At 34.5% G+C, this 27,270-nt stretch overlaps 3 protein-coding genes across 4 annotated transcripts in view; 2 read left to right on the top strand and 1 right to left on the bottom strand.

The window, feature by feature from the left end:
- LOC132199887 (nose resistant to fluoxetine protein 6-like) overlaps positions 1–7,329 on the bottom strand; it is a 19,687-nt gene extending 12,358 nt beyond the window's left edge. Inside the window, exons 1-6 of the mRNA XM_059624974.1 lie at positions 7,086–7,329; positions 4,182–4,486; positions 1,690–1,904; positions 1,540–1,637; positions 560–756; positions 39–199 (exon numbers count right to left, since the gene is read on the bottom strand). Coding sequence (XP_059480957.1) covers positions 39–199; positions 560–756; positions 1,540–1,637; positions 1,690–1,904; positions 4,182–4,486; positions 7,086–7,284 — 1,175 coding nt within the window. The 5' untranslated portion in view covers positions 7,285–7,329. The remainder of the gene's footprint in view (positions 1–38; positions 200–559; positions 757–1,539; positions 1,638–1,689; positions 1,905–4,181; positions 4,487–7,085) is intronic.
- The window catches only part of LOC132199889 (nose resistant to fluoxetine protein 6-like), a 27,959-nt gene extending 7,392 nt beyond the window's left edge, over positions 1–20,567 (top strand). Inside the window, exons 2-14 of the mRNA XM_059624978.1 lie at positions 11,436–11,565; positions 11,952–12,178; positions 12,381–12,595; positions 12,653–12,744; positions 13,218–13,423; positions 13,489–13,658; positions 15,966–16,134; positions 16,204–16,397; positions 16,928–17,063; positions 17,119–17,314; positions 17,858–18,000; positions 18,434–18,543; positions 19,694–20,567. Of these exons, the coding sequence (XP_059480961.1) occupies positions 11,436–11,565; positions 11,952–12,178; positions 12,381–12,595; positions 12,653–12,744; positions 13,218–13,423; positions 13,489–13,658; positions 15,966–16,134; positions 16,204–16,397; positions 16,928–17,063; positions 17,119–17,314; positions 17,858–18,000; positions 18,434–18,543; positions 19,694–19,853 (2,148 nt within the window). The 3' untranslated portion in view covers positions 19,854–20,567. The remainder of the gene's footprint in view (positions 1–11,435; positions 11,566–11,951; positions 12,179–12,380; positions 12,596–12,652; positions 12,745–13,217; positions 13,424–13,488; positions 13,659–15,965; positions 16,135–16,203; positions 16,398–16,927; positions 17,064–17,118; positions 17,315–17,857; positions 18,001–18,433; positions 18,544–19,693) is intronic.
- LOC132199888 (nose resistant to fluoxetine protein 6-like) overlaps positions 1–27,270 on the top strand; it is a 135,056-nt gene that overhangs the window by 97,432 nt on the left and 10,354 nt on the right. Inside the window, exons 1-5 of one of the 2 annotated variants that reach the window (XM_059624975.1) lie at positions 22,390–22,638; positions 24,641–24,936; positions 25,432–25,649; positions 26,587–26,684; positions 26,965–27,158. In XM_059624975.1, coding sequence (XP_059480958.1) covers positions 22,452–22,638; positions 24,641–24,936; positions 25,432–25,649; positions 26,587–26,684; positions 26,965–27,158 — 993 coding nt within the window. In that variant the 5' untranslated portion in view covers positions 22,390–22,451. Of the gene's footprint in view, positions 1–22,389; positions 22,639–24,640; positions 24,937–25,431; positions 25,650–26,586; positions 26,685–26,964; positions 27,159–27,270 lie in introns of those variants that run through there. The other variant, XM_059624977.1, reaches the window with a different exon arrangement.

Genomic DNA, 27,270 nt, shown 5'->3' on the forward strand with positions numbered 1-27,270 from the left:
CGGCGATTTCACGGCACAAATAATGCAAAGATACTTGCCTGATGTATCTATGAATGTAGAGCACTGGGATGGGCACCTTGACGTTCTTGCTGTACGCGGTCAAGAGGAGGAAGCAGACCAGAAAGCCGCTGATCGTGAAAAACGTGTCCACTATGATGAACCCGTTGAGCAAAATCATCGTGTCCAGCCGCTCGTAGTACTATAAAAAAATCATCATAAAAACTGCAAACTGTGTCTCATATGAATGCTGGTAAAGCCTTTTAAGAAAGTGTCATTTTTGTAATTCAAATTCAATAGAGTAGAGGGATTTTAATATCAAGTTCAATCAAGTAATCTCAAATGAAACTTTAGGTGCAAATTGTGATAAACTTAATAAGTGAAAAAAAAAATAATTCAATTTACCAGACTTTGTAAAAAAATCATTCGATTAACATTCTGATAATTATTTAATATTTAAATATCAGATATTCTATTTTTTTAATGAGCTAATTCTATATTTAGATCAACTCGTGTACGGTTTTAAAATTTGCATTGATTTTTTTTACAATTGCAAACTGACCCCTTCGATGAATTCGGGGTTGTGGATGGGGCTGCCGAGGGAAAACATGAGCCGGTGGCCGAGCATGACGCACGCCATTGAGTAGAGCTTGATGCCGTGCATGCACTTCAAGTGGTGCTCGTCAGCCTCGGTGCTCACCAGCCGCTTGAGATTGCGATACACTGAGAAGCACAGCACGACCTGCTCGCCGCGCGACGCTGCAAAAGCAGAAGAATCAAAGATTAATCACGCTTGCTGCGGATTTGCGCCGCGAGACGGTCGGAAGAGCGACGCCAAAACTTCCGCCCGGCTGACGTGCAATTCGGAGAAAAAAGGAAACGGGAAAGAAATAAAAAGAATTGCAAAAAAAATCTGTCAGCAAAAAAAGGGAATAGAATAGGAGGCTTGGCGTGGAGCTCGATTAATAATGCAGGAGACTTTCAGATAGTTCCATTTCTTGTCTACATCTTTCAATATTTACTACAAAATTTAATATGAAATTTATGATCATTATTTTCCTTTGGATAAAATGATGATGATGATAATAATGAACTACTTAATTAATTATTCTTCTTGGAAACCTTGTATAATAATGTAATGTATATATACATTTTTCGTAATTATGAAAATTTGAAAATGATGAGTACGTATGTTTTCATGAATATCCGCGTCCATGAATTTGGTAAAATCATAATTACTCATAAAATTTAAACACACTTGGTTGGAGCGATGCAATCTCCGATAAGGCAAAAATCTTGAGGATCGCCATGATGGCATGTGACTTTAATAACAAAAGTTGAATAGTTTATAAAAAGCTATTTATAATTTCAGCAAATTGAATAAATTATAAAGTAAAATAATTAAATTAACTAAAGAAGAAATAATTATGTATAACATAATATTAAAAGAAATTAAATTTATTAGGATAAAATACATTTCTACTAATTAATTTTACTATGCTGTGCATTTTTATATAAATAAAAATATATTATAATACATACGTTTCCACTTAGTGTTTTTCCGTCCGTCTTTGATGGAATGCGTGAGATCGTAGGTGGTACCAAACGCCACAAATGCCACCGAAACGCAGATGATTATTCTGGAAACAAACTAATTAACTCTTTTCTCAAGATGAGTAACTTTTTACTCGCATTAAAATAATGGCTGCAACTGAAAGAGGCTCTTCGGTATCGGCCTTCTCGCAGGTCTGCACTCTTATGGAGCCTTCGAGGCCCAAAGATGCGCCCAGTGGGGATATCATGGCCCTCAAGTGCGCCTCCACGTCCAATTTATCGCACGAGGAAGGAACGCACAGTCCCCAGTGCAAAACGTCTCGGCGCTTCTTTGATGGGTCCGTAATTGTCCGCTAAAAAAGAGACATAGAAAGATATTTTCAGTGTTTGAAATAACAAAAAGCTTAAACAGCTATAAGTAATTTTCAAAGAAAAGACAAACTAGCCTCTATAAGTATTAATAAAATCTATTTTATTTTTTAAAGGGCGTTTACCGATTTTTATGAAGATTAGCATCTTGTCCACTTTTATTAATATTTATTTTGATTATTAAAATCTTTAAAAATAAGATAATTTTTACAAAATCTTAAGTAATTTTCATTTACGATTTAAAAAAAAATTTTTTTTTAGAAATTTATGAATTATTGACAAATTATATTTAAGTAAAAAAAAGACACTAAAGAAGAAAAACAAATAATAATTCTTAGTAAAAATGTTCACGGATAGAAAATTGGATCACTAATAATTTGCGACCATACTTCTTTGATTAATTAATTAATTTAATAAACAAATTTATTTAGACATCTTCTTTAATTACATTCATATTGGGCAATTTAAAAAAAATACCATCAGCAATAGAATAATATAAAGTTTTCTAATAATCAGATAATTTTAAGGGAACTGGCCTACTCAAAAAAGACACAATCTTTTTTGTTTTATGTTTATTTAAATTTATTTTCCATCCCCTGTTCGCATCATGTGGGTATTTTCGTTTTCCTCCCTTGCGGCCATTTTCAGCAATGAATCTGTGAAATATATCGACGACACGGTGTTTCTAGTTTTTGCCCCTGGAGGTGCGGCGGTGGCAACGGAGGCATAATTTGCATGTGTGTCGGTTGGTCGGGCTAGATTGGCCAGCAGCCAGGCGGCAAAGCGCGGGGGTCGGTCGAATTTATTTACAACATCCTTCCTCAATTTCGCGCCCTGGAAACTCGATTTCGCGCCTCTCCAGCACCGTCGACGAGAGCGAGGCCCTTCGCCAATTTCGCACCAAAGGGTCTTCTTATATTTACCAAAGGAGGGCGCAAAATGGAAAAGTGACTTGTGCGAGAGGCTGAGAGTGAGTCAGTCCAAACAAGCCGCGTAACAAACATGAAATATTTATAAATGCACGCAAGGAACTCGTTTGTGTCATGTTATGTTGGAGGAGAAATTGGTAGCACGCTTGTGAATATAACGAGGGCTGAAATTTCACCTTGTTGTTGTTTACACTTGCGATTTGAAACCTTGAGACTGGAATTTTGCACGTTAAGACAAAAATAGAAATTGTGAGCTAATGTGAATAAATATTAGAGTCACTATCGTTTTACTTACAATGATTTAATGTTTATTCCATAATCAAAGTAAATGTCAAATATATTTATTTTGAATTTTTAACAAGATGAGAAATTTTGTAAAGCCTAATTAGGTGACGTATATATTTTTGTTTTGAATTAGAAAATTTTGCAATTTAGGTTAAATATTTCAGCAAAAATTGATATAATGGGAAATATCCGCAATATATTTATTTTCCAAGAAAATATGTTATTAATGACTCAATTTTATTTAAATGAGATTTTAAATTTTTTAAATATTTTGGGACTGTGGGGAATGAAATTTAGATACGTGCCGTGTGTACATTAAACACGCTCGTCTTTTGTTTGTAACTCACGAAAGTTGACGGTTTTTTTGGTGGAAATTTTCGGCACTGCAGATAATATATGGTTCCAAGAGCACTTGCATCTGCAGTGCCAAAAATTTATACCAAAAAACTAACATCTTTTGTACGTTTTTGTGTTTTGCAACAACAATTCAAGTAAAAATTTCACACGTCAATTCGGTACCTATTTAAAGATTCCTTTTCCACACCTCATAATTCAAATGAGAATGTTAGATTAATTAAAAATGATATTGATTTTTGCTCTGATTTAAAAAATTGGACAAATTTATACACTGTTTTAAATTTTGATATTTTTCTATCATTCTTGCGTATTGAGATCAAATTAGAAGAGCTTTTTATATCTGAATAATAAAAAAATCAAGGAAGGAAAGCCAATTTTCCACGTTACCAAAAAATAAATAGCTAGATTAATTTCAATATCGCTTTCTTTGAAAAGTTTTGCTTAATATCTTAGATAACTTGAAATGTTTGCATTATTCGACTGTTGAGAAAATAATGAAGCGAAATTGAGCACGAAAGCTGAGGAAACTCAACCCTGACCCAAAATACCGACCCACCCTTTATATTCCTTGTGGAAATCCAACACCCAAGCATCTCTGATTTCTCCCAAGAAGCGTCTCTCTCACTCTTTGCGTTCCCAGACGAAAAAGGGAAAAAAGTAATAAAAGAGGTATTAGGTGGCTAGACTGACCTGCACTTTGAGCCAGACGGATGCATTGGGGTCATCGTCGTCGTGTTTGGGGATTCGTGGCTCGTGTTCTTTGGGCGGCATCGGCGCCGAAATGAATTCACGGAAGGTGCGGGCGGCCGAGTCGTCTTCGGCCGCCGACCCCCAGGGCAAGTGGTCGCTCGGCCGCAGCTGCACCCTGGCCAGACAGTACTGCCCTGGGACGGGCGACCCTGACTTGGACAGGCTCATGCACTCGTCGTAATTGCCGAAGGCGTACGTCTGACCGTACATCACTCCGGAAGGGAACTTTGCCGACGAGTCAAACACTGGAACAAAATAACAAATTAGTTTTTTTTTTTTATTTTTCCTTGTCATTTTCTATCTTGGTTTACAATAAGTAAAACCGATTAGAAAGAAAATTGTTGTGGCGTTTAATTAGAAGGAATTTTGCTTAAATTTAACAGTCAAAATCAAGTAAAATCTTCTGATATTTTAATTTAATAGATTTGTTAAAGGATTAAATTTTTGACATGCTTATGTATCTATCAGGCTACTTTATTGATTTATTTCCTCACAGTTATAAAACCTTAGTAAAAGCAATGCTTGAATTTCTGTAGAAATGGAATGACTGCAAATATTTTATGCAAAAGGCATAAAAATAAAGCATGGAAAACGAAATTAAACCATTCTATCTTTAATTGGACCCCTTGTACAGAACTGGTTCAGAAATGGTGCAGAGATTGTGTAGAACTGATGCAGAGCATCTGCACCGGTACTGCACAATTTATGTACCATTTTTGCACAAGATCTGCACTCCACTAATTCTAAATTTGAAAAATTTTGATAAGAAAAAAATTTTAAAATCCTGATTTTGATTCTTTTAGAAACAAAATTGGGCGTGGAAAACGTTCATCGAAGAGGTGGGATCAATTCGTCGCCGTACAATATTTACTTCGCTGATAATCAAATCTTGAAAATGATGTTACTTTTTAAAATTGGTTTAGTTTTCAATTTTTAACGGTTTACGCATTTTACCTTCCAAATTTCAAGCCATAAAACTATATTTTTGGTAATTTTATGCATTAAAAAGGTCAAATATCGACTCGCTATTCAGCACCAAGATGAGACGTCTAGACGCAATTTTAAAGCTTTTTGCTCATGCTGTTAATTTAAATTAAGGAAATTTAGGAAAGATTAAATGCCGGGAGCGCGCAAATTTTGCACACAAACTGGTATTAATTTATCGTCGTGATTTTAATGGAGCCCAAGGCTGCGAAACAATTACGCGGCTCTTTGTGCGGCGCGCACGTGCGAAGTGCTCTTCTATTACTGACGTGCTGCAGCAGCGGCGCGAGTGTAATATTGTGTTAGGTAAGTGGCTTAAACACGAAAGTTGGGCATTAGGCTTCGCGCTCCGTAACCAGTATTTTGTATCACGCGCCCCGTGCACCAGCAGCAGCACCGAGCGCAAATCCACTTAATCTTGGCCGTAAAGGGTGTGCCGTCCATAATTCAATAGCTGTGCGCAAACTTTTTAACCTTTGAGATGAACAGCCTTAATGCATTGCCCAAGCAGAGCAGCGAATTTTAATATAATTGCTGATACAAACACTTTAATATATTTTATTAAAAATTTATTAAAACGCTGTTGGAACTCAAAATGAAAATCTTTTTAACTTAATAATTTTACATTTAACAATTTATCTACCTTTTACTTATTTTGTGATTTATTTTAATTTCTGTTTTAAGAAAAATTTAAAAATAACAATAATCCAGTTTACTTGTGCTAAACAATCACAATTGGAATTAAATTGAAAATTTGAAATTTTATTTATTGGCACAGCTACCTCTGAGAAGGTTCATAGTATAATTAATTATATTTGGTATCGTTCCAGCATTGTTTCTATAAAAATTGATTAAAATTAGCCAGCAATACCAAGAAAAGAAAAGCTATTAAGCAGACGTTAACGGTACCAATGGATAGTTAATATTATTTACGCTCAACTCATTTCAAAGCCAATGTCATATTTATCAAAATACGTATTTATAAAAAAAGTCATATATGAAAAGTCAGAACAAAAATAAAAAAATTAAGGCTTCAATGGGATCCTGCACCACCGCAAAGTAAAATAATAACTTATTGTTAATACACAGATCAAAAAATATTATTTGATTTGGTTGAATTTATTTTCTTTTGTTTTGATGAAGGATGGGAGGAAAACAAGAAATTTTGTATCAAATTTATGTACTTTCAACATTGAGTAAATTCATTCAAAACGTTAAAAAATTGATATTTTGCTAAAAAAAAAAAACTATTGCTTTTTAGCAACTTTCACCTCTTAAGAGAGATGTTTCCGTTTTTCTCGTGAAGAGAAAACAGAAAAAACTGTATGAATGGAGCAGTGCAAACCCAAATTGTAAACGACGAGTGCAAATATGAGGTTGTATGACCATGTTTTCTGTGAATTGTGATGAGTTGCAAATTCACTTTTAGTGGTACAATTTCAGAAAGCTTACAATTAGAGTTAGCAAGATGAAATTTAATATTGCTTATGATGTGTTTATTAAAAAAAATTAATTTATATTCTACAAAAATTTTCATTGAATATAAAAAAATAATCGATTAGCATCCCTTAACATAAAACTTATTTCCTATCAGATTATTGTCAATATTTTTAACCGTAAATAATTGCATTGCAAAATTTCCTTTGCACTTTGCTTTCAATAAAATTTATCAGATATGAAAAAAAGGTTCCAGTTAATATTAAAAAATTGAATATCTTTACAAAACTGGCAAGACTCACTAACATATAATTAAAATTTTGTGCGTTTTTACTTTTATTTTTGATACATTACACTTGAAAATAAAAAAATTTTACACCGATAGACGTTTTTTTTTTAGATAAATTTATTAAGTCTACTTACTCTGAACAGCCCATAAGGTCAATTTGTGCAGCTCCTCGACAAACATGGCACTTTCGTTTTTGCACTTGTCACCGTGAAGGTGCGCCCACCAGGGGGTGGCCATGGCCAGCGGCATGGGCGGCATCTGCAACTGGGGCGGGGCGGCCACGGCGGCCGACGGCCAGCTCGCGACGGCCAGCGCAAGCACTGTGACGAGCATGGTCTGAAGTCAGTCGGGACGCATCTCACGCCGAAATGAATGAGATTGGCGGCGAACGAGTGAGGATCGAGAGAGCAGAGCAGAGCGGTGCCCACTCCTCCCGCCACCTTCAACCTGGCAGGGCATCTGCAAGGTTGGAGCAGCCCGAATGGACCGTTCGAGTTAGTGAACTTGCAGACGCGATTGTTGATCGGCTAATTAGGCCGGTTGACCTCTCGCGGTTAAATACGTAGGAATGCGTTTGGTGCTTCACGCAGACACGCACGCGGTTGTTTGTTTTGTTCATTGAACTTATTCTGCATAATTATTTGCTGGCGTGAAACTTATCTTAAAGGCAGGGAAAGGTTTTCACCAAAATACTAATACCTGCTAAATTTTTATTATAATTTTAATTAATTAAAACGAATACATAGTTACAATGCCAATGTTAAATATTCATTTCATAACTATATTTTATAATCTAGTGGCTACTTGAAAATTGAAAGTGACTAGAGAACAGAAGATGAGAATAAAATGTAATTTTTTTTTAAGTTAACCATGTCACAGAACAATATATTTTAATTTTTTTTGAATTATTTGTGTCAAATTTTTAATGCATTTTCTCACAAGAAGAATATAATAATGATTTATTAAAAAAAAAATGTTAAAATTGGTTGAAATGATGTGAAATTATGTATTATTGTAATATCTTTGAAAATTGAAGAAAGGTTCTTTAAGTTTTTAAAATTTGGTTAAATTTAAAATATATATTATGTATTAATTAATATGTAATATAATGAATTATTTTACTTTTTTCTTTTAAATAAACATCAAATTGATCGCGGCAAGAAATGCTAGTCTATTTTCTACTGCGTACGTCAATTAAACGTGAGTGTTTTTTTCTAAATCAATTGTTATGCAAACGACACGCGCCGTCTTTGTGCCAGCTGGAAAATCTCAACATTTATTCTATTTTGAGTTTCCACATAGCCATAATGTTGTCTTTCCCAGGGCAATCTTTCTCATTTTCCGGTTTTTCTGCGCGTCACTATGAAAAATTCATGTAGTGCTAATGGCTCAATAATTCATCATTCATTGGTGGCAGATGCAACAGAAAGAAAACTGCCTGCAACCGGATCTTACAAGAATACATGAGAAAATTGCAAAGTGTTGATTCTTATTTATCCAACAGGGAAATTTAATTTGAAATTATAGCTCATCTCTATTTTCGTTTTAATACATCTATTCAATTTTAAAAATATCCCTGCTTAATTTCACGACCCATTAAAAAAATAAATCAAAAAGTAAGAAATAACTGGTTTAGTAGCTGATCCATTCTCAGGTTTAAGGAAACTGTGTTAAGTACCGATCACTAATCGGGTTTCTCAGCATCAAGGTCGAGAAATTCGTCTAGGCCACCGTCACTCTTTGTCAAACAAGATGCAGTTGATGACCTTGGCGTATTTGCGGAAAGATTTGCTATCGTCTCTCGGCCCACATAATTAATTAGCACACTGTAATAAAAAGTATACTGAATTGGTCAAAAGGAGAAAATTTATAGTATATTGATTTTTGGTCGCGCAGTCTCAATATTATTAACTATTTAATTCTGGGCGACAACACGTTCATCTTAAATTGCAGACGCTACTCTTGCTTTCTCACATCAAGTCGCCTAGACAAGCAAATTAAAACATGTTATATTTTTAGCGTCATGAAAAGTAATTATTTAAAATATTATGAAGATTTAATATTTTGCATTCGCACTATATCTAAAAATTCCCAACTTCTGCGATCATGATTTATTTTTCATTGGAAAAGAAAAATAAGATAAAGTAAAAAAAGTAATTTAATTTTCAATGTTCAGTCTGACACGTTGAGTTTATTCTTTTTACAAATAATATCAACAAAGAAAAAATGCATTGCATTATAGTAGCATAATCTGAAAGTAAAAGTTATTTTTCCCGTACTTGAATCGTAGCTGATTTAGTAAGTAATATTAAAAGGAAAGCTTATTTAAATAAAGAATTTCAAATTTTTCTACTTAAAAATAAATAAATTGAAAACAAAAATGGAAATTCGCTTCAAATTTATTAAAAAATTGCTTGCCTGTTTTCATTAATTGTTGATCAATTGTCTTTTAACTTACACGTATTTTTTCAGCTCCTCTTGTTGCAAAAGAGTGCAACCTGCTCATTATATCACTCACTTCAATTGGAATTATGCAAATATGTGAAATAACAATTGAATCATCTGGAATTTTGGGATAAAAGCAGTGCGGCTGAAGGGCGTAGTTCGCACGGCATTGACATTGTACCACATTATAACATATAAAACTTATCAAGACAATGCGATCGTAAATCAGGCCTCGCCCGCAAACACGTAGTAAACGTTAATCTCGCCGTCCCATCGCCTCAAAATTTTACTTTCGTCGTTCAAGAGTCAAAAATAATTCGGCGGCTTTATTAAAATGTCAACACGCGGACGCCTTTCACTTGTGCGCGCGGCCAAACAATGGCAATTATGTCATCGTCGAATATGAAAATAATTCCAGCGTCGGCGGCAAACGTCAAATTTCTCGTAATTATTTCATGTGCAACGCCAATGACAGGCCAAATTTAATTACGAGACCGAAATAACTGCCAGCGAGCGGATTGGCGATTTTGAATGCGAAATTAATTATCGACCCTCTCGCGTTTCATTACGCGAAAAAACAAAAAAACACATACACACTGAGAATGCATCCGCCCTTTCAGCTCAGGGCTGTGGATTAATTTTTAACACTGAAGTTTACCACCGCAAATTATTAATTAGTAAAAACTATTTGGGTCAATTTGGTCAATTTAATTAACAATTTTGTTGTTGATGTTTCTCTACTGAAAAGGGAACTTTTAAATAAATTAACTGAGTTGTGTAATAATCCAAGCACCAAATTATATATGAAATTAACATTTATTATGCTCAAAAGCAATTAAACTAGTTGATTAATAATATTTCAATTTCCAAACTCAACAATGCTCATTCTAGAAATTGTCGCTTTGTTAATTAACAGTTAACAGCTCTAAATTGTTGCAACTTTCATCCAAAGATCACCAAAGATTTTTTTTTATATCAAACTTTATTTTAATAAAATTGCATAATAACCGAGATTTTACATTTTCTTTTTTCGGCAGTTTAATTTAATAAATATATTACCGCTGATTAATTAGAATAAATCATAAACAGAGAACATAAATTTATCTTAATTTATATGCGAAAAAAAAATAATAATAATTTGAAAGGCTAACTTGGTCTTTTATGAATTTATGATTTATTTGCTTTATTCAATTTACTATACGTGATTGATTTTCATCCAATTTAAACCGTGAATGCTTTTCTCTGAACTGTTTTTGCCGAAGAGCACTTGACATTTCTCCCCCCTCCTCCCCTCATCGGATTAATGCATAATAGAAATGCAGAGCTCCCTTTATTTTTCACTTATCCCCGAATGCATTTCTCATTTGAAAGCCCATCCAATTACCTCAAGGGCGTTAATCCGCTGCGCCATAGGAGTGGAAAATATAAAAATATACATAAGCCGTTCGTCATCTTTGTTATGAATCACCCATTTCACCAGCCGGCACCCACACAATGAATTCATTTAATGCACGCGGTGGCGCCGGAATTGGGTCACGATGATTCTATTTTCCACTCGCTATCAGGAACGCACTTTTTACGACGAGAGAAGGAAGAATGAGAAAAAGTAACGTCTCTCATAAAACAGAATATTGCATTGCAAACTTTTTGCACTACACTTCTTCTTTATTATTACCAAGCACGCGGTAGGAATGCAAAGTTTTCTCACAAATATCGTCGTTACCATGGCAGAGGTCGCAGGTGCGATTGTCCTCAGTAATGAAATATAGAATTGCGCCTGCGGCCGCTGAGAAAGAAATAGTTTTTACTCGGAAGCGACGATTTGTTATTGTGAAATCTGGGATATTATATTGCGTTTCAATAACAAATATCGTCCTCACGTAGGTAGTAGGGATTTTTGAAATTTAATGCATTTCTCATTCAGGGTGGGTAAATCGAATTAGTTTGATCGAGAAATGCTGCCAGCGAGGGCTGCGCTTTGTCTTTTTGCGTGGCTCGCGCTGTCGGCCCCTGTTCTCAGCCAGAATGTTTCAGCGCAGAGCCTGCAGAATTTTTGGTCATCCATCGAGGTGTTCGAGAAGTTGGCGGAGGGCAAAAGTGCCGAGTGCAGAAACCACACCAAGGTGCTGCTCCAAAGTCTTAGAAATGCCACTTTCTGGGCTGTCCAAAGTGAGTAAATTTTGAAAAAAGTAAATTTTTGAACATTTAATTAATTTACAAGGTTAACTTGTTTTCAAATACAATTTCTAAAGAAAGAAAAATATACTATAATGAACAAGATTAAATAATTTTTTAATATGTTTCCTTTAATTATTAATTTTTCTTATTTGTTAAATAACTATATTTTCACTAAAACTTATTACGCAAGTTCAAAGCCAACTATTAAAGTTTTTGTTTTCCTTTTCTTAATTTTTTATATATAATGTTGATGTAGCATTAAACAGAAATTTGAATAAAATTTAAAAGAAATATCTTTTCTCCCGATTATACATCATTCACTTTAGCTTTCTTCTATTATTCAATAAAATTTAAATCGTAAACACGCTCAAATTCAGTGTTGGATGCATCGGCAAACACGCCATCAGGAATTCTGGAAGGGAACATTTACAATTTGGGCGATTTCGACGAGTGTCTCTCCGTCGACAATGGACAAATCCAGGGCCAATACTGTTTGGCCTCCCTAAACGTGGATGGTCCTCGCCTAGAGAACCTCAGGGGACGGCCAGTGCACGACGCTCAACTCACGCCATACCCTTTTAGCAATGCATGGCACCACATACAAGTCAGTTTCAAAACAATTTTATTCTGAAAGAAACTTTTATGTTTAATAAAAAAAATACGTGCATCATTAAATTCCGTGTACTTAAACGATTACTAAAATTTCTCTTTTTAAATTCTTAGACTTCAATTTAATATCTTAAACTAATTTTTTTATAGATTTTTCTTCAATTTTTATGATTGATATTGTTTATTTTTCTTTTAAGAATCGAGGTGAGCGATGGCGTGCACCGCGTGATTCGGTGAAACTTGCTATTTGTGTGCCAAAAACGTGCTCGAACAGCGACGTACAGCGAGCCATGCACGCCGCCTTCGCCCCCCGGGTTGCCCTTCTGAACGGCACCCTGCACGTTGAAGTGCCCCAACGATTGTGCTCCACCCACGAGCCGTTCGAAATATCCTCTCTGGACATCGCATTTTTGTGAATTTCTATTTATTTATTTGTTGTTTAGGATTTTCATATTTTGAATTTTCACAGTGCCGTTGTTGGTGTTTTGCTTGTTGTGGTGGTAACGGCTTCTATTTATGAACACGTTTTGAAGAGCAGAAGAGAGAAGAGGGATGAAAAAGGTAAATGCTGACAAAATTAATTAGATTTTTTGTATGCGGATACATAGTTGGAAAAATGTAAAAGAGATCGGTGTACAGAGCAAAACAGGAATCAATTTCTGAACTTCAAAAAATTTTCATGGAAAATGTATTGAAAAATAATTCAAAATAAAATGTGTAAAAAAAATTATCAACAGTTCTCACAAAGAAAATAAACATTTCTTTTCAACACTTTTCAAATTACAATTTGAAAAGATGAAAGGATGAAAGGATGAATTGCAAATGTACGAAAAAGAACTTACAAAAACGGAATCTCAAGCAAACATTTTAAATTAAATCTAGTAAAACTTTGAAAGTTTCAATGAATTATTACTTTTGAAAATACTAATAATTAAAAGTTATATAAAATAAAAACAAAAAAAAAATTAAAATTTAATAAATTTCAATGTTGCCTTGATCTTGCAATTCAAAATTATATTTAATTTTTTTCGCAGCAATACAATCTTTAGGTCTGCAGATATTTCTGTGTTTCGCGGCGGGCAAAAACTTTTCAGGGTTGTCAAACATGGAGAAGGAGAGCGACACCGATCTCAACTTCTTGTTTGGCATCCGCCTCTTTTCCATCCTGACGGTGATTGCCTGCCACAAAGTCGGATTCACCACCGCCGGCCCCGTCAAAAACCCCAACTTTCAGGAACAGGTCGGATCAATTTTAATGCACTTATCAGAGAGATTTGCTCACTTCCGAGGGATTGTTATTTGCAGTCTTTCGGCAAACTGCAGTACATGCCGGTGCTGCATGGTGACCTGGTGGTTGACACGTTTTTCTTTTTGGCCGGCTTTTTGCTCACCGTCGGTCTGCTGAAAGCTCTCAGGAGACCCATCGCTGGGATGAAAGTATCCGTCTGGCCGCTCTACCTCTTCCGATACTTGAGGTAAGTCAATAAAGACCATAGAGACAAATGGATAGCTGGAAAGAAAATAAGAAAAAAAACCACCACTCAATGATTTCACTTTTGCAGGATTTTTTTTTTTAGCTTTCTTTAGCATTTTCAGAAAAGACGGAAAATTAATGAATATTTTTAGTAGAAAATCAAATATAGAGTGCTCTTTGCACAACATGTGGAGTTTTAAACAATTGAAAATCAAAGAAGTAAAAGCAATTACTGATTTTTTTTTTCAAAATCGAATCCATTTCAAAATTACATTACTTTTACACAATGTATAGCACTCATAAACTTTGAAAAATAAAATAATAAGGTTTAGTTTCCATTTTAAAATTTTTTGAAAAATAAATTATTGTTTTATAATCTTCTAAACTTAATTAATATTAAATTAAATAATGAAGACAGAATCACGGAAATTTCAACCAAAGCACTTTAAAAATTGCTAGTGAAAAACGTTCTCCGAAATAATTTCTGTATGGTTATAAAAAGAATTGAAAAAAAATTTAATGAATCATTCGTTTTTTAATCCTGCAAAACTGCTGCAAAAGTTATATTTTTATATCTGGATCCCTGGATCCCATTTATAACATTTTCTTTTTTTTAATGGAGAACGTGAATTTTCTTCTTCATGTAACTATATTTTTGCAAAAATAAAACAACTTTATTACTTCAAAAAATCCCCCTCAAAATAAGAAAATTGCGCGTACTTGAAAGTTTATATTTATTGAGCCCACTGTATTTATGAACCCTCAACCCCGTCCAACAATACTGTTTATTTTATTTATTTATTTATCTCATTCGCACTACTTGTTCCCTTTTATTTTCAGCAGTATCATTTTGTGTGTTTGCTCTAGAGCGGCCCGTTTTCCCTCGTGCACTCTGTTAGGCACTCAATCCGCCCTGGGATCAATATTGTAGGCATCCATCGCAGCTGGATGCCGGCCAAATTGCAGTTTTAGCCTCCCGCACGCGTTTTAAAACAAACCCTCTGTTCTGCTCTCGGCTCTGCACCAACAGAACCGACCCGCGGATTCGAATCCAAGGCCTTTTCTAATTCGCAAATTTCATTGCTGGGGCGTGTGTAATTCAAATTTTGTCCCGAGAGAAAGAATCAGCGAATTTATTGAATAATTTTGACCCACCCACCTGTCAGAATGGTGCGAAATTGTTGCATAATTGACCCACCAGCGCGCTCGGGCGCAGATCAAGGTTAGTGCGTCAGTAGGGGAGCCGCAATTTTAACCAGAGAAGATTTATTAGTCGACCTCGACGTAGGTGGATGTTGCACAGAAATTTACCACAATTTTTTTTTTGCACTTTCTCTGAGTCATGTGAAGAATCAATCAATCAGAGTATTGATTTGAAAGAAACAATATAATTTTATGATTATAGTTTTGAGGTTTACTTAATCAATTTTCAACATGATGATCAATTTTAAGGGGGTTTGTAAATAAATTTCAGAAAAATGTTATCATATCATATCAGATAATATTATACTTATATTATTTGATTTGAAAAGAATTCTATTCGCTTTGCATAGTTCAGGTTTTAGGTACTCATTCATGTCAAGAATCATTTAGGCTTTATTAACATTTTAACATTTTTTGCATAATACAGTAAAGAATATTTAACATAAATTGCGCAAAGTGGTTTTAGTGGTTAAAATGCATTAATATGATTTACTCATCCTTGATAGGGGCAATGTTCACATGTACGTACATTAGTATTATTATAATATTTTTAAATGCAATAAAGTTTTAAATTAAAGAATCTCCATTTTTTTCTCGTCTACAAATTCACTAAAATAAAGTTTAATAATATTTATTGATAAATTAAATTATATTTTAATATTTTAATTAATTAAAAGATTTTTACTAAAACATAAAAAAAATTTAATTATAAGTGTTTTAAACTTGCAATTAACTTTTTTACAGTCTTATAATAGTGCACAACCACAGGTAAAAAATTAATAGTAATTCTCAAGATTTATCTGTATAATCTTAAAACGTTATTGCAGAAAACCGCAGTGTAAGCCGATATTAATAATTTTTTTAACCACCAACTCTAATTCAATTTTACTCGGTTCTTGATAATGTTTTAATTTGACTGCATTTTTTGATTTTCATCTTAAGAGACATTCAATCATTAAGAAAATTTTTAATAGTTAAAAAAAAAAAATGCATCAGTGAACGTTAAAAAAGTCCTCGTATTAACATTTAATTTAATCTGGTTTGCCAACTTTGTCACCTACGATTTTGCCTAATCCTTTTTACTGTTTCAATAATTTATTGTTAGATTGACGCCGGCCTACATGCTGACCATTTTATTCTACGTGTCGATATTGCCAAAAATGGGCTCGGGGCCGCTGTGGAAAGTGACCGTGGTGCCGGAGAGCGAGTACTGCCGCGAGAACTGGTGGGCGAACGCGCTCTACGTCAACAACTACGTGCGCGTCGAGCGCTCGGTGAGTTTTGAGCTCCGAAGCAATTAATTCGCCATTACGAATAATTAATTGATCCGCTCGGCCCGGCAGTGCATCGAACAGGGCTGGTACATGCCTTGCGACATGCACATGTTTGTTGTTTGCGCGCCGCTTGTGCTGCTGGTGCACCGCAGGCCAAAGGTCGGTCTGCCGCTGCTCGGGGCGCTCACCTTTGCCTCGGTGATCGCACCCCTGCTCACCATCTGGATCCTCGACACCGACGCCATGCTCCTCTTCTTCCTCGAGTGAGTTCGCAGTAATTTTACATCTCTTAGTTAATTATTGAAAATTTTGTCTGAATAAGAAGGTTTATTCTGTATCAAATTAGAAAACGAAAAAATCATATGGTTTTAATGTTTTTTTGGTTGAATTTCACAATCGGGGTTTATCTATATGGTAATTTGAATTTTTAGTTGGCTTTCCCTCTTTTTTATTTTAATTTATTCGTTGTTCCGAATAAAGTTAACAAAAAATATACATTTCTAAACCACAATTCTGCGAGGATCATGAACTTGCGGAAAAAATTATTATTCAAAAAATTTTTGCTTGCTATATTTAATTTAGTTTTGTAAGACGGTTTTCATTTATAATCACTAACCCGGCTGATCGATTTTTTTAGCCTAATTAAAAAAAATCCTCGCCATACTATGTGGCTCAATAGTTAATTTATTTTTTATTGCACAAGAAATTGAATATTTTAATTTAAGGCCCAGTTAGAATAAATTTTCAATTAAATGAATAAAAATAATTAAATTTTTGCCATTCTGCTTCCAAGTTTCTTGCGCGGCTCAAGGGTTCACCCGTACTTCTCGTCGTTGTACGTTAAGAGTCATGTGCGTGCCAGTCCCTACTTCATCGGAGTGATAATTGGATTAATCTACATGAGCAAGAGGCAGGCTAGATTGGCCAAAGTAGGCGACGACAAGTCAATTTGTACTGGCCTGTCTGACTAATAATAATCCGCAGGCCAAGTCCTTACCCCTGCTCCTAATTGGATTCGCGCTGGCGCTGGCGACAAGTCTCTCGGCGGCGCTTTTCTACCACACCGAGGGCGCCGTGGCCACTTCGCCGGCCGCCAGGGCCTTCTACGGTGCCTTCCACAGGCCCATGTGGACGCTCGCCATGGGACTCATAGTGCTTGCCATTGCACGAGGAAGATTAAGTAAATTAAATTAGCATATTATTACAAGAAGTTATCAAACTGATAAATTTTTTAATGAAAAATGCATTAACTTTTAATTAAATTCTAAACATTTTACTTAAATATTTTTAATTAACACATATTATCTTTAAAAACAATATTTAGACTTTTCATATTATTTGAAAATTTATAATCTCCTTTCTTTCCAGTTTAATTTTTGTGCCTAAAATTAAAAATATTATAATCAAAAACTCTCCTTCTTTCTGAAACTTTTATTAATCTCAATTCTAATTGTAAAGAAAAATTTGTTGGGTGAATACATTCCTGTGCATTACAATATTATTAACATTTAATTTAGGCTAATGGTGATTAAAATAGCATAGCTTCATTTTCTTTTTTGATAATGCAGTGTGTTATCCGATTTAATTTCACTCTCAAGAAGTTTCAACACAATTTTGAAACTAACACTTTTGTTATTTTCTTCACTCCATTCAAAATTGTATAATACGTTGGTAAAAATTTTGAATATGATAATTTAAACTTATTTCTGTTTTTATTTGACAGCTTTTATGCGCAAAATTCTCAGCTGGAAACCCTTAATTCCTCTAAGCAAACTGAGCTACGGCGCCTTTTTGATCCACGTCATCATTCTTTGGTACAGTGCGGGCACCGCTAGAGAAGCCACTTACAACAACACCTTCCTTGTGGTATACAATAATTTTATTCTGAAATAATTAGAATTTAGGCTAACCGACTAATTTAATTTGAACATCAAATCACTAAATTAATTGAAATTTTAATCCATAAAAATTAATTTAGCAACCGAAACGTGCTAAAACAAAAATTGAGCTTAAAATTGAATAACCGAAAAAGATAAAAACTAATAAATATTAAATAAAAACACAAACGAATTTGCAAATTTATATTATGCGAGTAAAAAAATCCAATATAATCACTAATCACACCCTCCGTGGTGCTAATTTTGTAATTTTCCGCTCACGACAAAGACGGTGACGCGCTCTTTTTTATTATTTCCGTAGCAAGCAATTCTTATCTTCTTCAGCTCTTTATGTGCCGCGGTGGATTTTATTGAATCCAGCGGCGGCGGATGAAATTAATGGAGCCATTTATTTCTGGCAGATATTGAAAACGATGGGCGATACGACGGTTACCTTCGGCGTGGCGCTGCTGCTCTACCTCGCCGTCGAAGCGCCGATCAGAGATATGACCAAATTAGCGCTGAGCTCGCGGTAAGTTACAGTCCTCCCTGCTTCTGATATCGGCTGCCGCCATCTCCGTCCTTTTTTAGCGAATTCGCTGAAATAAGTGCGAAGAACGAGCGGGGCGCGCCCGCGAAAATCGATTGCCGCGCTGATTGGCTTCGGCTCCACGGAAGTGGAGCAGAAAATTAACTTTTTAAGGCGCTGGAATTTTTATTTTATTTTATGCGATGTCGTTATTTTAGCATTTTATAGACGTGATAATTCTCTTCCTGCTCCAATGGCCCCAGAAATTCTTTTTTATAAACCCAAAAGTGTGCAATATTTTACTTTTTTATGATTTTTTCCCTTAAAAATTCAGAACATAAAAAAACGGAAATTCTTTCATAAATAAGCCCAAAAATTCAGTCCAAATAAATTTGAACAGAAGCTGACGTATAATTTAATCATTCAAAAAAAGGTGTGTAAATTATTATTATTTTTTTTATTTAAAGAAAAATATTTACAAATTAGCTTTTAAGTTTTGAGGTCCATTTGGTCAATTTTAGGTAGTTTCAAAACTGTTTCTAAATTGATATCAATCTGTGAGTTTTAATAAAATATTTATAATTAATTTTTCTTTTTAAGACTACTTTTCTTCAGCGATCCTTATGTAACAAAAAATCTCCTAGATTTTTTCTCTTTTTAAAATAATTGGTCAGTAGATTGAAAATATCTTTTAAAAGGTACAAAGTAAAAATAATGTTACAAAACTTTTTTTATTAATTAAAAAAAAATGCGTTAGAGTTACAATATAAATAGCAAATATTTACTCAACAGCTAGGACAAATTTAATAATATATTTTATGCATAGAGCTCCTATCACATTTCTGTTATTAAAAGTGTATTTTTCATCATTTTTACCAACTAAAAGTTGCAATATTTATAATGATTGGGAGTTTTTATGCAGGAATTTTATACTTTTCTCTCTCAATTTTCCCTCTCGCCTTTGTTGCTGCCTGACCCGCATTTATATTTATATCGAGAGAGGCGCTTGTTTGGCGTTGCTCTTTTCCAGCGACAGAGCACTGATGAGCGCGTTTTGTATGGAAAAGTGGGTCGGTCGTGCATTCAGCAGCGGCGCTATGAAAATCCGTGGAAATGAGCAGAATAAATAAATATTCTCATTGTTGTGTTGCAGCATCAAAATGCAGATGGACGAGAACAAGAAGCTGCCAATGGAAGAGCTGAACTCGTCGAGCGACGTCGCGTCGAACGGCGTGTCCTCCTCGATGGATTCCGGTGTCTGCACGCCCAGCGCCGACCTGAATTTCAAGCACCTCTCTAATGTTGCAGTTTGAATAAATCGCTCAATTTGCATCGTGACTGGCACTGCCCCATTTGTGTTATAACATGGGAGACAAAAATGATGATTCACCAAAATGCTTCATAAACTAACATAGTTCATATTATATTATATGTAAGAATCAAAACCCTTACCTCAATTTTTAATTTTAAGTGTCAAGCATAATAATAAAAAAATTTCAAAAGAAGATCAAATTATATTTTTTATATATTTTAAATACAAAATGATTATTTTCTCAAAAATTTTTATTGTATTGCCGGATGCGATATGTGGACTTAAATTAGTTATATGGTTATTACTAAGGAAAATTTTTTTGTCCAATATTATTAAATATTAGCAAAAATTTAATTTAGAGGCAAGAATTTATAACAATTTGGTTAATATTTTGCGTCCCTTTATTGAAAATTTCTATTGCGAAGAGAGATTTTTTGTGAATTCACAAAATTAGAGCTAGACAAATTATATTTTAAATTAAGAAGATACCAAATTTATTTTTAATCCCTCAAACATTATCTGAGCATGCGTGACTGAATAAAAAGAATGTAATTTGAAACTTAATTAAAAAAAAAATAATAATAAAGTTTTAAAAGAAATAATGAATTGAAAATTGAATAAAAAATAATGACAACTGAAATCTGAAACTTCCTTGCCTTTTTTTTCTGTGACGCAATAATGATGATGGGAATTTCTTAAAACTCTAGTGTCAAAATTATATAATAATTTAATTTGAAAATAATTCCTTGCTGTTTTTTATTGATCGTTTTAATTGTTTGTGATGTTATAAGTCTACAAAATAAGCAAATAAATATATTGTAAGATGCCAAATTTTGATCAACCATTAATTCTTGTGCAATATAAAATTTACCAATGATTCACCGTAGGATAATTTTTTTCTGAATTACGGCGTGCATAATTTGCAACACCTGCGCACCAAGTGAAAAACAATGAAAAGCTAAAGCACCAGCAATTTCGCCTGAAAAAAATTGGTCGACCCAGCCTCGAAATTACCAAACATAAATTCAAAGGGACTCAAGGTCTTTTGTGTGTTCCACCTCTGATCGATCAGCATGCAAAATATTAACCCATTCAAATAGCGTTTGCAATTGTGAAACGAGATTACGTTTGAACGCATCTGCCGCCTGAATATTGCATGTGTGCGTCGAGTGCAACTTGAGAGATGCTGATGAACTCGCGTAGCGGAGGCAGTCATGCGAGTTTTTCCTCTCAAGGTGATTTCCGCCAACTCGACGACGCGGTAGCTGATATTCAGAAAGATATTTATGTAGACTTACGTGTACGTGAGTTCGTCGTTGGTTTGCGGATTGATTTATATTCAGCAAATACACACCCTAGAGCCACATTAGAGCATTAATCTGTAAATTACAAATTGATCAAAATAAAGGAGCGTCAATATTTATGTAAGGTAAAAAAATGTGTTTTGAAATAAGAAGAGAAATGGATATAGTTGCAATTATATTAAAATCACGTTAGTTACCATGATGCTTTGTAATAAGTATTTTATGTACAAAATAACCAAAATGGTTCAAAAAGTAGAAATATTTAAAAAATTAAAATATATAAATAAATGTACATATTAAAAATAGTGATTGCTTTCAGGAAAAGAATATTTTTTGCAACAAAAATTATTAACTGTCAATTTTTTAAAGACTTGCCTTTTTTTTATTAATTTTATTTTACAAAATTAAACTTTTAAACTCAAATCTGTGCAGGTGTCCCTAAAATTATTGAATTTAATTACTCTTAACAAAATATAAGCATCAAGGTTAATCAAGATAACAATGGTGATAATTAAATGAAAGGTGATACAAATTGGCTAAAGTGAGTGACTCACCTTTTTTTAGTGGTCACCAAAACAAATTATAATGATAAATCTCCAAGGAACAAAAACTGCCAGTTACTAGATACTTTGCAAAGAAATAATCTAAAAAAGATCTACATTTTGGTTCCAAAATCAGGGAGAAAGTAAAAACTGTCAAAAATAATTTTGTTAATCCGATTTAATCGCCAAAGAACGCAAAATTTATTTATTTTTATCACAAATTGCAATTAATTCAAAATTATAAAAATTTACACTCTTTCCCTAAAATTGGATAAATGTGGCACCAAAATTAATTGAGCGCTTAAGTGCCGCCCACGCATTAGCGCAACTAGTTCTTTACTTTGTCGGTGTCGTAATTACAACCCGTTTGCTTTCCGATGCAGCTCGGCAGATAAACAAATGGATCGATGCGGCTGCCGCCACCGCCGTTCTCGCTCGGCCAGCGCGGAGTCGGAGGCGTCAAAGAGATGAACTCCGAACCATCTCCTTCCTGTTTTCCCGGCCGAGAGCAAACCTGTCTGCGCTTTATGGACGCACAATGCGAAAAGTGGACCGAAGGCCGATCAGCTCTTGAGCCGCTTCCTGGCGTGTTTTCGCAAATTAGCCGGAAAAGCGAGTCGACGAGGAGCGGAGTGCGCGGGAAAATGGTCAGTCTGCTGCGAGCCGCACTCCGGACAGCGAAGTCTGAAGATGGTGGCCCTCAAAGTCCGCGTGCCGACCCCTCTGTGGGTGGCCGCTCTCCTCGTGCTGCTGATGGGCCTCTGCACGGCCCAGGCCCATCGCAGCGAGTACGCGGAACTTTTGCAACAGGGAGTCAATCTCTCGGCCATCATGACCGTTTTCGCGCCCGTTTCCGACAGGGTGGTCAACGAGCAGTGCCGAAGGGACAGCCACCTTTTCCTTCGTGAGCTGCACAAATTCACCCTGTGGGCAACACAAAGTGAGTCTTGCGTTTTTTTTTATCAGACAATTTTTTTGTTGGCTCTACTTTTTTTGTGATTTTGCTATAATTTATTATTAAGAAATGAATTTAAAAGCAATGAAAGGATATGCAAAAGTACATAATTATAGAAAAAGCCTTCATGAAGAAAAGGGAAAAATAGCGTGGTTTAAAAAACAGTGATGTATATATTATATTCGCTACATAATACTTGATAACCAATTCATAACACACACATTTGTTAATATTTTAGACAAAATATTTAAATTTACATTCTGGACGAGAAAGTAGTAAAAAATAAAACCAAAAAGGCTTTATTTTTCATTTCAAAATTTACATTAAGTGTGGGCCAGATGTGGGCTGCGTATATTTCACAAAATAAATCACATGCTGAAGCAAATTTTTTTGCTGGAACGCCAACGTTTTATTATAGAAATAACATAACCGTTGGAAATTCAACTTTCTGAAAGAACAATTTACTAATGAAAGGCAATTTAATATCAAAGAAGCGCTCACAATGATAATTAGGTCAAATGTGAATTAGAAAAATTATTTTATGAATTGACTTCATCAATATTGTTTTATTTAATTGTGCTTCATTTGTTCTTTCATTCCCAACTTGCATTTTTTCCACCAGAGCAGATATTTGAAAGAAAAAAATAGCTAGGAGAAATTTTAAATAACATATTTTTCCTATACCTTGAAAAGCGCAAAACGTATCACATTATTTTACAAGTAATTTTGTAAAGAATGTGCTGAGATTTGAGCTTATATGAAAATGTTTCTGTTCATAGTCATGGTATTCATTAAATTTCATAATTGATTAATGTAACACTTTATTTTGACTCGACAATATTTGAGCTCTAAAATGCCAAAAAATCAAAAATCACCCCTTTTTATACAGTGCAATTAATCTTTTTGAGAAAATATAATCAAGAAATTTTCTTATCCAATTTATTTCGTTGAACTACAAAAGTAATTTTAAATTGTTCAATGGAAGAGAAAATTTATTAAATTTACTTTTAAGCTTCTCGAACAGAACACGACACAGTAATTTAAAGTGAAATTAAAACTTTGGAAATGCCACAACTGTCAGAAGTTTCGGACTTGCTATAGATTAATCACAGAAAATTGGATCATTGTACTTTTTGATCAAGGTTTCGAGGCCAAGATTTAAAAGCAAACTCCGCTTTCTTGTCCCCAAAGAGCAGCCGCCCAGGGAAAGTAACTTTTTCCCAATAAAGGCGGCGGGGCCTAAAAGCAATATTATCCCCCTGCGCGCAATTAATTTGCCAGAAAGAAGCTGTCAATGCAAGACTCCTTTCTCTCCTCTTTCTTCTCTTTTTCAGACAGGGAGGAAAGAAAGAAAGAAATTGTAGCCCCCGGGAGTGATCGCGGCGTCAAATAGCGAAGAATTTCATCTCTCAAATTGTTAATTATTGCGCACAAGGACGATGATGATAACGTATCCGTTCGCTTATTAATAACAGGGTAGCGCTTCTTCTTTCCTGCGAACTTTTGCTCGCAACTTGTCGGGCCATTCATCAAAGTCACTCGCCGCTTTTTATTCTTGTAGAACAGCAATAAAATTGATTGCCCACGCGCGCGTTACAAAGCCGATCTGGGACGCGTAATTGTTTAAGCAGGAAAATTGGAAATATCCAAAATTTTAAAGGTCACCATCAATCGCTTTGCGAAAACTGTGATAATGTTCAAGATGGTTTACTCTTGTATCTTTCCGTGCAAGTTGAGAGTTAAAAAAAGTTTTACGAAGCCCTTGGCATTTCAAACTTTTAAATTTTTCTTTCATAACCTTTTGTGATTGAATTAAACCTTTTTTAGTTAAAAAAAAACATTTTGATGGCATTTCAAATTGTCTCAAATTAACAGGAAATAAAATGAAAAGGGCAATTGATAATATTGAAGAGTTAAATTCTTATTTTGAATAAAAAAAATCTAACTGAAGTTCTCGTTTTCATTAATTTATTATTTTTTTTTGCAGTGTTCGACGCTTCAGTAAAGTTCCCGAACGGAGTGCTCTACGGCTCGACCTACGATTTTGGCAACTTCGACGAGTGCATGCAAGTGCAGTCGAAACGAGACAACATTCAGGGCAAATACTGCCTGGCTAGAATCAGAATTTTTCCCGACGCGGCAGCCGCTTCAATTTCCTCAACTTCCATGCCCGACGAGGCAACTTTGACCGCCACCTCGGTGGCGCCTCCCACGTCGACCACGCCGTTTGTTGTTGACGACGGTGCTGGGGTCAACAACGAGTCTGCCTGGAGGAAAATCGAGGTAATTTCATTTGCCCGGAAAATACGGCTTGTTTCTTGCGTCCGTTAATTAGCTCTGTTTTCTTTTTTTGCTGACAAACAAAATTGTAAAAAAATGTGCTTCCCACAAAAAGATCTGAAATAATTTACTTCTGAGCGATTCTAAGCATGAATTTAATTAGGACCCTTTAAATATCATTAATATTTCTTCTCAACCTTGTTAATAACCTGAATTTTTTTGGTTTTAAAATTTCTTTAATTTACAAAGAAATAAAATTGTTGGAATTTTTATATAATTTTTACAGTCAAAGCAGGAAAGCTCTAAACCATTTGCATCATTTGTTGATTAACAACTTACACGATTAAAAAAAGAAATATGATTTATTTTCAAAATTTAATCTTTTTGTTTATCAATGCATAATTTATATGTAGTAAAAAGGTATTAATTTTAAATTCAATCCATCTATTTTGGTTATTTTCACTCCATTATCTTTAATTTTGAATACGAAATTGGCAGATGATCGCTGAAGATCCTGCGAAACTGCGACGTGACGAAGTCCACTGGGCCTTTTGCATCCCGTCCTCGTGTGAACCTGAGGACCTGACCGTGCACCTTGAAGACGCTCTTTCGGTTTACACCGAGCAGTACGGATTTGTTGCACGCGTCGACGTTGAAGGTGACATGTGCACAGTCAATAAGGACTTCAATCTTACCACAGGGGACATCATAACAATGTAAGAATTTAAGAATGTAAGATTTTACTAGCGTTTTAACTTATTATATGTTAAATTCATGTTTATATATAAATTTACTTATTAATTTAATTTATAATTTAATTTACAAATTTAATTTTATTTTAATTGATTTTTATAAATTTAATCATAATTTAATAGATCTCCAAGAATCATTTTATATAGATAGAAATGGAATCAAAAGTATAATAAAATATAAATTAGTATAAACCATGCAATGATCATTAAAGGCAATTAGAGATAACAATATCTTTTAACAACGCATGGTCATTTTTTTTATGGATTAGATTTCACTATGTAGATTATTGATGGGTTACTTACATATCTTTTTATTGAAAACGGAAACTGAAATATGGAGACTGCACAATTAACAATTATGCACAATATTTACTCTGTACCAAGCTATGTTTTATGTTTTGATAGCTGTACAAGCAATTTCCAAAATTGCAAATCCAAATAAGTATAATAATAATAATAATAAAAATCTAACCTAACGCAGACTCTAGTTGAAGAAAAAATAAAGCTTTAAACTCGTTTTTGCAATCGACTTCCACTTTTACGCTTACATCTTCCGTGAACAAGTTGCATTATTTTAATTGCACACAAGATCACTCTCAATTTCGATCACGCTCTCGCGTGTCACGGAAAAATTTATAAAAGTGGTTTTATACAGAACAGGCGTATTAGCTTGCGTGACGTTTGTTGAACCGCGCGGTAGTTTATCGTTTGTGCTCCCGATGAGGAGCGAAATAATCACGGCCAAGGTTGTCGCGTCATAAATACATAAATATCAAGTGCAGCAACTGGTTTGCGAGAGTGACCGCGCGCTCATTACAATATTTATATAAAATACCTGTTGTGTGCGCGATGGGAATGAAAGGAAGTTTCTTATTAGGCTTGACGTGTGTCTTTTCCACAGATGCGTCATTTTCTTGTTCGCGAGCATCGTCTCTGCTAGCACCGGATATGACTTGATCAGGCGGTTTCGCACATTCAAGTGGATCGAGTTGAAATCTGGTAAGGAACAGGAAGTAAAACGTGCTTGATTTCAATTTCTAATAAAAGTTCAATATTTATAAACGTTAGAGCAAAACCTACAATAATTAAAAAATAATTTATAGCCTCAATAATATACAAAATAATAATCTTGCTAAAATGATTAAAAATATTTGTTACATTACATTGCATGTGCCTGAAAAAATTATTTATATTTTTGCTAATATTTTTTAATATTCTTAATATCATTTTTCAAATTTTGGAATTTTACTGCAACGCAATATTTTTTCCTAATTTTCAGATGTGGGCCACAATGTGGTCATGTCCTTTTCGGCCGTGGCCAACATTGGTAAACTTTTGGCGCACAAGAAAAGTCCCGACGGTCTGGATTGCATCCACGGCTTGAAACTAATGTCAGTTTTCCTCATCATCATGGGCCACAGACTCATGTTCAACCTCGGCTCTCCTCTCATCAACACGGAGTTCATCGAAGGGGTCAGTTTTTGAATTTTTTAATAGATTTGATCAAAATCTATTTATCTAATTTCAACTTCAATTTACTTTAAGTGAACAAATATGAAGAAAGCCACTTTCATTTAAGAAAGAT

This window comes from Neocloeon triangulifer, unplaced genomic scaffold (assembly GCF_031216515.1).
Source record: "Neocloeon triangulifer isolate White Clay Creek 2 clone unplaced genomic scaffold, ASM3121651v1 ptg000014l, whole genome shotgun sequence".
In the NCBI taxonomy this organism is placed as follows: Eukaryota; Metazoa; Arthropoda; class Insecta; order Ephemeroptera; family Baetidae; genus Neocloeon; species Neocloeon triangulifer.